This window comes from Balaenoptera ricei, chromosome 8 (genome assembly GCF_028023285.1).
Source record: "Balaenoptera ricei isolate mBalRic1 chromosome 8, mBalRic1.hap2, whole genome shotgun sequence".
NCBI classification, from domain to species: Eukaryota; Metazoa; Chordata; class Mammalia; order Artiodactyla; family Balaenopteridae; genus Balaenoptera; species Balaenoptera ricei.
Window position 1 is genome coordinate 61,689,117 of NC_082646.1, and position 11,148 is coordinate 61,700,264.

Genomic DNA, 11,148 nt, shown 5'->3' on the forward strand with positions numbered 1-11,148 from the left:
GAGATGCCAGAGGAAGAGCAGGTTTAGGGAAGTCTTTGGATGAACTGGCATTATAAAGAAAGGCATGAGAAGAAAAGAGGGCTCTGAATAACCTTTAGAGATCCAACTTTCAAAGAATCAGCTAGGTCACCTTCTGGGGGAAGAGAGTACGAGGGGTTGAGTGGGCAGGAGGTGGGAGTTGGGATTTTATTCTGCCCCCTAATGTAGGCGTTGTTGAGGCCTCTCACTCCCCAGATCAGGTCAGCAAGCTATTGAATGTCTGCTGGGTGCCAGCCTTGCTGGTTGGGTCCTGGGGACCAAATACTGATACATCAGACCAGAACCCTACCCGTAGGAACAGCTAGGTTAGTGGGAACACAACGACGTGAACCAGCGATCACCACTCAGTGTGATGTTAGTGCAATGAGAGGAGCATACAAAGAAGGGTGAAAGGAGGCCACTGAAGATGAGTGAGTGACTGTCCCGGAGCATGAGGAAAGCTTCCCCTGGCAAGATGCGGAAGGGTGGGCAGCAGCTGTGTGAAAGACTGTGGCTTCATCCTCTTCATCCCAGCGCTCTGGGACGGCCTCATCAAGTTTACTCTTCTCTCTCTGGATGCTCAGGTACCCTGCTGACTGCACCCCAGCACACCGCGATCGGGGCACACCCTGTCTCCATGCCAGCATACAGGGCCCAAGGGACCCCTACGTACAGCTATGTGCCCCCGCACTGGTAAAGCCTGCAGCCCATCCAAGTGAGTGGGGCCCAGGGTGGGAGAGGTAGGAGGGTCACAAAGCAGAATTGTTTCAAAGCCCCTGTCTTGGTCTGAAGCACAGGTGTCAGCAAGGGGCAGGTGACAGTTACCAGTTACTTTCCTGCTCCAGGTTCAGTAATATCACTCTTAATAATAGCTGTCACTTTATATATATTCTAGATACTGAACGTATGCTCTCTCATGATCCTCACAGTAGCTCTGTGAAATAAGGATCATTAGCTCTATTTTACAGGTAAATACATAGTCCAACATCACTTAACCAGTAAAAACTAAGCTGGGACTTGAACTCCAATCCTCTAGTAGTAAATTCTGTGCTCTTTACCATACAGTCTTCAGACGTCTTCTACCTGTGGGCCCCATTCTTCCAATGAACTTTTACCTCAGTCAGACGTTGGCTCTGACTGGGGCCAGGCAGAAACCCTGGGCCATCCCCACCACCAGATTCCTTGCTGCCCTCCGCAGCTGCTGAGGCAGTGCCAGTGAACTGCAGGGCTCCAGGGATGTCACTTTGAAAATCCTCTGCCCTACTTCCTCATCTCCCCCGCCCTCCTCCTCCAGGAGCTCTTGGCACTGGACGGGAAACAGGCAGCTCCACTGGGAAGGCACAGAGGGCTCCATTTAGGGCTCCCAGCGTGAGGGGAGGGGGTCCAGGAGCTTCCTGAAGTGGCCTCAGGGATATCACTGTCACTAACGGCCTTCCCCTTCCTCCCGCAGATCTGGAGTCACACATTGTATGCAACTACTCAAGTCTTACACAGGTGCTGGAGCAGCTCCCTAGCAGCACCACCTCTATTTGCAAGAAGAGACAACGGAAGTGCAAGGGTCACTTTATGCATCTTTAACGGTTTTGGTTTTTATTTTCGGTTTTTGTAAAAGCTGCTTTTTCTAATCTCCTGCCTCTCCCCACTGTCCCCCTTTTAGCCACTGCCCTTCCAGCTCTAGCCCTCCTCCTACCTGACCAGGCACATCCTCTCTGCTCTTCTTTTCTTCCCCAAGAATCCAGTCCCGGGAGCCTAGTCTAGCAGCAGGCAGAGAGTGGGGTCTGTTGCAGTGGTTCAGCTGAAGGCGCAATTTCCTTTGAAGAGCATGAGAGATGTGATCCTCAGGTCCAGGGTAGGAACTCAGAGCTGTTGAGCAGGCCACATCTCTGGGGGATTGTTTCTTTTTTGATTTTCCTCAAGCAGGATTAGTTTAAGACATTACCATGTCCTGACACAAATGAAATCTCTTCTGAGAACCATCGCAACAGACCAAGAACAAAACCACCTGATTAGGTAGGAGTGTTCATAGCAGCTTAATAATACCCCAGATCAGAACCTGGGAAAACCAGATTCTTTCTTTGGGAGAACTTGGGGGAGGGTGGGGGGAGGGAGGGCACTATGGAAAGGAAGAGGGAAGAGGGTCGAGAGGCACTTGCCTGCTGGCTTTGGTTGGTAAGGTCTCTGGCCAAATTGTCTGGGCCTGGACCCTCTAACTTGCACAGTGATGTTAACTGACCTGGCACTTCCTCAGAAGGTGATTTTGACCTCAGACCTACCAAGCAGCTGCAGGGTGGTGGGATCCCAGCCTCCCAAAGCCTTGGAAGGCCAGGTGCCCTGTGTAATCCAGACCTTGGCCCCTGGGCCCTCATGGATCCACTCTGATGAGGAGCTTGCTCCTGATTAGAGTGGAAACCTATGGCATTTCTCTCCCTTCCCTTTGCCCTTCCCACTGCCAGGGCTCACCTGTCTGTCCATGGCGCTGGCAGACAGGCCAAGTTCTTGGTTACCTTGTGCCATTCACGGCCACAGTGAAGGAACCACATTCCAGGCGGGTGCTGGCGGCTCTGAAGGTCAGGATAGTGAAGGAAAAGCAATAGCAATAAACATTTCATAAGACTCATGGAACTGAAGGGACCTTAGCAACCATCTCATCCATTCCCCTGTTTGACAGATGAGGAAGCTGAGGCCCAGTGAAGCGGAAAGGACTTCCCTAGACCTTGCCGTAAATTAGCATTAAATGCAGCTTTCCTGCCTGGGGCATGTTGCCCATGAAAATTTACCTAGGGATGGATTGGCTTGGTTTTGTAAAAATGAAGTCAGCAGTGCCCGCACCTGGTGAGCTCGGGAACAGTCTCTGGGCTTTTGTTTCTGCTCTTTCCCTCCATGGATTCCAAAGGCGGGGATTGAAGACTGGGCAGAGGTCACATGGGGGCAGATGGCAGGAACAGAAATTGCAAATGAAGAAATAGCATTTGGAAATTCTGTGAAGACATGTGGAACTCTCATCCTATACCTGACTCCAGCCCTAGGGATGGCTGAAAAGGAGTCCATGCTTTTAAGACAGTAGCCCCTCATCCTGAGAGGAGAGGAGAAGGAGACATGGGCTCTCCTGGGAGAAGAGGGACGCACTGGTCTCAGCCAGGAGCCCGGTTGTCTAGCACTGTCCCCCTGCACCCAGCACTTGGCTGGGCCAGCAGCCCCTTTGGGGATGCGGGGAGAGGAACATTTTACTGTACAGAATGGGATCATTGATAACATTTATAACTTTTAAATAACTCTCTTCATTTTAAATTCATGCATACTTGGACGTAATCCCTACCCCTACCTCCCATGTCTCCCTAAAGGAGGAGAAAATCAGGAAGCCCTTGGGCCAGAAGGACCTCAGAGGCTATCTGGCTGTTCCCAGGAGGGCAAAGCCCAGCAGCATCCTCAACCCAGAGCCAGGAGTTAGGGGCCCACCTTCTTGGCTTTCCTGGGAAATGCAGCACCAGTAAGGAGAAGCCCAGCTGTCCTAAATGGTCTGTTCTGGGGTGCTGAAGAGGTTTCATCTTAAAACAATAGAAAGTTTTCCAGTGTTAATCCATTTTTTGCAAATACCTCCTCCTACTCTCTGGTTTTCTAAGGGTGGGTGAAGGTTGTTTTAGATTATGTCATACATGTTTAGAAAATGCCAAAATAATAATAATGATTATAATAATAATAGGAAACCTTTGCATTTGTCAGGTGCCTCATAGACTTCAGAGCACTTCCCAGCCTTTAATTTACTGACCCTGAGAGAAAGGGTCAGAGTTATTACACCCATTTGACAAATGAGGAAACTGGTTCTAGAAGGAAAGGGAACTTGCCCAAAGTGAGCAGAATGCTGGTATCCTGACAAGCTTCCCTGAACCCTGCTGCCTCCAGATGGGCTAGGGTAGGACCACAGAGAGGAGGAAAAAGGGAGGAGATCTAGGAATGACCTTTTTACCTTTGTTCATTCTATATCAGTAAGTAAAAACTAACATCTAGTACCTCACAGTTCACAAAGCAGTTTCATATCCATCATCTGGTTTAACCCTGTGAAATAGATTATTCTCTCATTTGATCCATGAGGAAACTGAGACTTGGAAAAGCAAAGTGACTTGCTCATAAGTGGCAGAGCCATTTGAATCCCAGCCTGCGGCCTCTGTCCCTCCAGTCTGAATCCACACACAGGCTCATGGACTGAAACATCGATGCTCAGTACCCTCTCTTAGCCCTAGTATGTAATTCAAGATCAAAGACAGACCCCAAGGCAAAAACAAGGTGTGAAAAGGCTGTGGTCTGGAAGGGCCCAGGCCCAGCGCCCCTTTTTCAGCCTGAGCACTGGAGTCCCAGTTCAGCTGGCCTCACCCTTTTGCTTTGACAGAGATCCACAAGCCTGGCCAAGCTTGGGGAGTCATTGCAGAGGGACTGAGCCCAGGAGAACAGGGGCAGTAGTGTGCCTGTGGTAGGATGAGAGTACACCTGGTAGGATCACAGGCGTCTGTTGGGAGGTACCATGGGTGTTATCCATAGATACTGGATGGCCCAATGGTCAAGTTGGACAGAGGTCAGAGCTGGAAGGGCCCTGCCATTGTAGGAAGACCAGCAAGCCAGAAAGGACAAGGGGTGTGCCCACATACATAGCAAGCTACAGCGTGGCACCAGCAAAGCCCTCTCTCCACCCCACTCCACTGCCTCTCCCCAGTACCACAAGCTTGGTGGCCAGGGTCAGGGGTACAGGTGGTTCCAGTCACCAGCCAACCCTCTTGGCTTCCACCACTTCTACCTGGCTCCTTCTCATTAGCCTGGGGCCTAGGAAGCTGGAGTCTGGAAGCTGGAGTGCCCCCAAGTGGTTAAGAGCCTGGAATTTATCTTTCTGCCATGTTTTGGAAAAATGTATTTAATTTCTTCCCCATGAGACAGGACAGTTGCTGCTGTTCCTCTTTCTCTCCTGGCAGTGACCCAAAAGTACATATCCCATCCCTATATCTTGAAAAAGGACACTCGCACCTGTCCAGAGTTTTTTGTCTGTGTACAAAGTACTTCAACATTGATTGCCAAAAATCCCCATTTTGTAGATGGAAAAACTAAGTCTCAGAAGGCTTAAGAGACTTGCCAAAGGTCACACAGCTCATAAGAGAAAGAGCCAAGATTTGAACTCTTCAAATCCTCTGCTCTTTCTGCTGGCACCTGCTGGGTCTGGGTGGCAGGCATGCAGAAGTGATGGGCTACCTGTCTGCTCCCAAACAGAGGAAGACCCCACGGAAACCTAGGGAGCTCAGTCCTCCCAGCTGAGCAGATTTTTATGAGGAGCCCTGGGAACCCAGAGGCATATCCAGATGGCAGCACCCAGAGGATGAGAATTTGCAAGAAAAGGCCTAACTTGCGCAAAACATTTTGGGGTCATGAGGCCCAGGACTGAAGACATGTTCAAGGGCAGCCCCAGGCACCTGTCTGTTGAAAGACCCATGTCCCTGGGAAGCCTGCGTACCCTTACTTTCTGACCCTGGAGAGCCTGCCCACTGTCCAGACCTGGCGAGGTGGCACTTCCAGGGGACCTGGTGTAGCCCTGAATGGCCAAAAGCACATCTGACTCAAGTTTCTGGGCTTGTTTTTCCCATGGGTGAGGACCAGGATCTAGAGAGACACTGTGCAGTCCTTTCTCCTTATCCCAGCTCTTACCCTTGCGCACCCAAAGTGTTCCAACTTTGAGGTATCCCACTCCCAGAGATCTGGGAGTGCTTCTTTGGAGAGGCTGGCTTTGTTCTGAGTAGGCTTCAGAAATGAATCACATGGAGCATAAAAGTAGTGCAGATCCTCTGGTCACCAAGTTCTGGTGTCCTCATTGTACAGACAGGACTCTGGCTGAGTCAGGCCTGGAGCCCTGCATATCAGATCCTCAGCTCTGCCCTGTGGCCAGAGAGGGAGGGCCTAGAGGGCATGGGTCTTGGAGTGCTCTTGGTCCCAGCACTGTGGTTGGAGCAGTCATTTAGATGTCACCATGGCATTTTCTCCTCAATTGCTGTTGAGTGAAAGTATGTGGAAGCTCTGCTTTTCCTGTATTCCACATCACTATAGGATATGTGGTCCCCCGCTGCTTGCCAAGCTTGGGAATCCGGAAGGGGCAGGTTGGGCAGTGGAGGGGGCAGGTGAGGAGGCGGCTCCATACTGGTGTCCAGCCCCAGGGGAATCCAGGCCAGACCTACCTCCAAAAGCAGGATCACAGCAGAGGAGACCCAGCCAGGCTAACATCTAATTCCACACCTGAGCCTCTGAGAGCTCAGCCTACTATGGGTGTGCCAGGCTGGTGGCAGGATTTGTCCTTTACCTGTCCATGTTCCCGTCTCCTAGACAGCTTGTTTCTGAAATTAGGCATTACATGGTTCTAGGGCCCAGCCTTTAAAATTCCTGACAGGCCAGTTTCAACATTCCATAACCAACCTTGCCTGAGCCAGACTTGGGTCTCACTCCCTCACTTTCTCCAATGGGTATTTTCTATCTTGCGTGCTGTTGAGTCCAGCCCAGTGGCCAGGTGATTGGGGTTGGTTGTCACAGAGCCAGAAAGGGAAACTAGAACTCTTGCTTCCCTGTGGCTGCATGCGTAGTCCCTGGGTATTCTTGCTGTGGCAGTGAGGCCCTGTACCCAGTCCAGCTCCTGGTAGAGGGGGTATTTTCCTTTCTGAGGAGAACAGATATAACAGCTTTGCTGATAAGTACCAGCCCATAGGACTCAAATGGGTGAAGTCATCTTTGGGCCTGACCCCAGCAAGACCAGCATCTCCAGGCTCCAGCCTTCCTCCTCATGCCTGAGAGTCAGGGAAAGAGTGGGACTGCCCAAAGACCACCTTCTTGGGTCAGCCAGATTATCTGGATCTGTGGTGGGACTCCAGCTCTTCCTTACCCAAGGGGATGTAAGGCCAGGCCTCTAGCAATGTGGAGTTGTCTGTAGTGACCTTTAAAGGCCCAAGGGCCTGTTCCCATCTCCTGACTAAAAGGTATCTGCATCCCTGTTCATGTCACACGACAGAGAAAACTTGTTCTCGTGACATGTACCATCCCTGTGAGAGAGCGTTGTATATGATTTTGTATTTTTTAATTCATTTTAAGCTACAGGTTGGAATCTAATTTTTAAATTTTATTGGAACTCACATTTTAAAAAGAAAAACATTTAAAATAATAATAATAAGCCTTTGACCAGTGTCTTCCAAGTAGTTTGATCAAAGAACTTATAGGTGTTTTCAAAACACAGCCTGGAGTGTAAAGATTGGAAAGCCCCACGGCCTCGCTTGTGTGTATGAAGTGTAAATCTGGTTTTGTTTTATTGTTTTGGATTCTTTTGGGTTTTTGTTTCGTTTTGTTTTGAAGATCAGATAGTGATCACTCTGAAAGATTGAAGCCAAGAATTTGTAACTATGATATTTACTGTAAGCTGTAGAACATTCAATAACTATTAAAAAAATTTCCAAAAAAAGTCTGGGATGACCAGACTGGTGGTTCTTGGGGGAGGGGGACACAGACACCTCCTGGGCCAGTGAGAGTCCCCTGGGCTTCTCCCCAGTTGATCCTAAACTTGTTTTCACCAGTCAGGTAACACCTACGCTGCATCTCCGGGGCGGCCCTGGGACTCACAGTTGAGGGGCCTGGCAAGTGGCCGTCGGCACCTGGACTAAGGTGTGTGATACCGAGTACCCACCATGTGGCCGGCACTGTGCTTTACGCTTCGTAACTCATAATCCTCACAGCAGGATGGGAGGTGAGCCCTGTTGTTAGCCCTGTCCTTGGTAGGGGGCAGCTAAGGAGGGTTAAGTAAGTACCTCGGCCAAGGTTACAGAGCTAGTGAGGGGCGGAGTTGGAACTTACACTTGGTCTGGCTCCAAAGCCCAGGCACCAAGCCCCAAGCCCCACGCCCCATGTTCTCCTGCCCACCCTGGAGGAGGCAATGCCTGTACTCACTTCAAGGGTAAATTGGTCAGGTGGGAAACCAAGGGAAGGGCTTAGTGTGGTTTGTAGTCCCAGAAGGACAGTTGAAGGCAGTCATATGGTCTCCATCCAAATGGTCATCAAGTGCTGTCAGTTTTATTTACATCCTAAACATCTCTCTCTTGTCGCCCTGCTGGGCAAAGCCACTGCCCTAGTCCAGGCCTGGGCTTCTCTCCCTGGTTATCACAGCCACCATCCCATCCTAGGGCCTGGCCCCTGCAGTCCACGCTCTCCCAGCCTCCAAGTATTCAGCTTCCTCAAATGGAGAGAATACTTGAGGCCCAAAGAGGCTAAGTGACCTGGCTGTAGCTAACACTCAGGACTCCTGACTCTCGAGCCCTTTCTACCAAACGGTACCCAGGGCCTCCATAGCGCCTTCCCCAGTTTGCTCTCCTGTCCTCACCTGACATGAAACTCATTCTCCCTCCCTTGTGATGGCACAAAGCTCTGTCGGGTGTGGTAGGGGAGGGCATTGCTGGGCTCTCTTCCCCTGCACAGGAAGGGGATTTTTCCCAGGGACTCAGCTCCAGGTCAGTGGCAGGGCTGGGGGCCAGGAGCAGGTGGAAGGCAGAGACCAGGGCCCCAGCACCCACCATTCTGGCCCATGGAGGAGGGGTTATGGAGTGAGAGAGGGCACTCTGAGAACTGTCCTCAGTGGTTGGCCCAGGGCCCCACCGTGTCCTCCAGCTCCCAGCCCTGCCAACAGCCTGGGCCTACCTTGAGCTCAAGAGCAGGATTTAGAGCCAAGAAAGCTTCCACGTGAGGGTAGGGGCCCTAAAAGCCAAGAGTATCAGACACACCCCTACCTGATCCCTCAGCTCCACATCCCACTCTTTTGGGAGCTCACCTCAGTATCCTCCAGGGACAAGAGACTATCCCTTCTCTTACCTTCCAGCAAGCAGGAAATTGGGGTGGTGGGAGTGGTCTGGAGGGGAGCAGTGCTTATTACCCCAGGGCCCAGCACTGAGATGGGGTGTGCGTTACCTAACCTGGGAAGCCCAGACCCAGCCTCAGCCTCCACCATCGCTGGCATCTGTATGTGCCTCACCCAGGCAAGAGGACATCCAGAGACCAGAGTCCAACTTCCCCCTGGGAAAGGAGGCCAGAGAGTGGGAGGGCTCAGCCTCCCACCCCTTTCCCCCAGGGCACTGTCTCGTCCTCATCATCTCAGTGTGTCACACAAGTCCTCGGTGAAGTGGGGTTGGCTGAGGGGACAGCCAAATTTGAGAGGCCACACCCTGAGGTGCAGCTGAACAGCTGGCAAGTAGGGACACCAGTCGCACCACGGCGGCCCCAGGGAACATTCCCCGGGGTGCACTGGTGATGCCCACTGGTCCCCTACAACAGACACCCTATTCTAGACTTTGACAACCTTTGGTGCTCCGGAAAATTCCTCCTGATGTCCAGCCTGTCTCCTTCCCTCCCCTCTCCTAGAGCAGGTGATGCTTTGCCTCCTGGGTCCTCAGAGGTGCCCTCCCTTTCCTGCCCACCTGAGAAGCCCCAGAGAGAAGCCTGTGCCCTAAGAGAGGTGAGAGGAAGGGAGAGGTCGAATCTCAAAGCTCAGCCTCCCCTCAGGCGGGGATTTTTCTCTGAAGCTGCTAGGCCGGCCCCTTGCCATGGCTTCTGCCCTGTGTGAAGCCTGGGCCTCCCGCAGGGTGTCCCTTTCCACACCTCCCCAAGTTCCATGAACCGTCACTTTTTGGTTCTTCAGCCTCTCTTTGGGCCTCTTTCCCATTAGTGTTGAAATATGTCCTTTCCTTCCATCTTTTTTTTTTTTTTTTTTTTCTTTTTTGGCCACACCACGCAGCACGCGGGGATCTTAGTTCCTCGACCAGGGAGTGAACCCGCTCCCCCTGCAGTGGATGCGTGGAGTCTTAACCACTGGACCACCAGAGAAGACCCTCTGTCTTTTAAAACCATACCAAAAACACCAAAAGAACCTGGAATTAACTAAAATCCCTCTCTCCCTGGAGCCTGAGGGCCCACCAGCTAGTACCTGGCACAGTCAGGCTTCTGCAGGAAGCTCAGCCCACTGGGACTCAGCTCTGCTCTCGCCACATCCCTGTGTCGGCTAGCCAGGGGACGCTAGTCCTGACCCTGCAGCAGCGCCTGGCCTTGTGACCCACCCTGCTCCCCACACTCTCGTCCTTCCCTGGCTTCCAGGATGCTGCACACTCCTGCTTGCTTTCCTTCCCACCTTTTTGGGCCTTCCCTGAGCTCTCTCCCTGGAACGTGCTCCCTCCCAGTCCAGTCCTGGTGCAAATGCCCATCTGAGTGCTTCCAGGTATCCTCGTAGCCCAGGTCTGTCTCTCGAGCGCCGCGGGCCTTCACATGCAGGTGCCTCAGGACATCCCGTGGGTCTGCATCACTGCTCCCCACCCAGCTGGCCCTAATCCCGTGAGCCACATCCCGGCACCAAGCCCTAGCAGTTCTGTCCTCTGTCCCAGGAGTCTTTCCATCGCCCCCGTAAACCCCTGCTCCTCCGTCTCGTCTGGATGGCTGCAACAGCCTCCTGTGGATCCCTGCTCCCACAGCTCCTCCACCCTCCACAGTGGTCAGGAATGAGCTGGCCAGTCATACTTTTTCCCCTTCCTGAATGCTCTAGAGGCTCTTGGGCATCCCTGGCATAGGGCCAGTGGCTTCCAAGAGCCCATGTGGCTGCCTTCTGCTGCCACCCACAGCCCAGCCTTCACACCTTAGTCACTCTGTACTTGCAGCTTCTCCAGCTCCTCATATTTTCATTGCCGTCCGGCCTTTGTACATGCTGTTCCCTCTCTGTGGAACACAGCTCCCCTTCCCACATTCTCCAGCCCTCAATATGCCTTACTTACCCCATCCATGTGCCTGGTTCCACTTCCTCTAGAGGTGTGCTGTCCAATACAGGAGCCACTAGCCACATGTGGTTATCAAGCCCTTGAAATATGCTACTTCATATTAAGATGTGCTTTAAGTGTATTTTACATACCACATTTCAAAGCAAAAAAATGGTTCATTCATAATTTTTATACTGATTTTATATTGAAATGAAAGTATTTTATATATACTGGTTTAAGTAAAATACATTGTCGATGTCATTTAAAATAAGTTCACTTGTTCCTTTTTACTTGTTAAAATGTGGCTCTTAGAAAAATTTTAATTACATACGTGGCG

General features: G+C 51.6%; 1 protein-coding gene across 2 annotated transcripts in view; it reads left to right on the forward strand.

The window, feature by feature from the left end:
- The window catches only part of FAM168A (family with sequence similarity 168 member A), a 203,567-nt gene extending 201,463 nt beyond the window's left edge, over positions 1–2,104 (forward strand). For both annotated transcript variants that reach the window (XM_059930844.1, XM_059930845.1), the window contains 2 exons: positions 603–733; positions 1,469–2,104. In XM_059930844.1, the coding sequence (XP_059786827.1) occupies positions 603–715 (113 nt within the window). In that variant the 3' untranslated portion in view covers positions 716–733; positions 1,469–2,104. The remainder of the gene's footprint in view (positions 1–602; positions 734–1,468) is intronic.
- Positions 2,105–11,148: the final 9,044 nt, after the last annotated feature.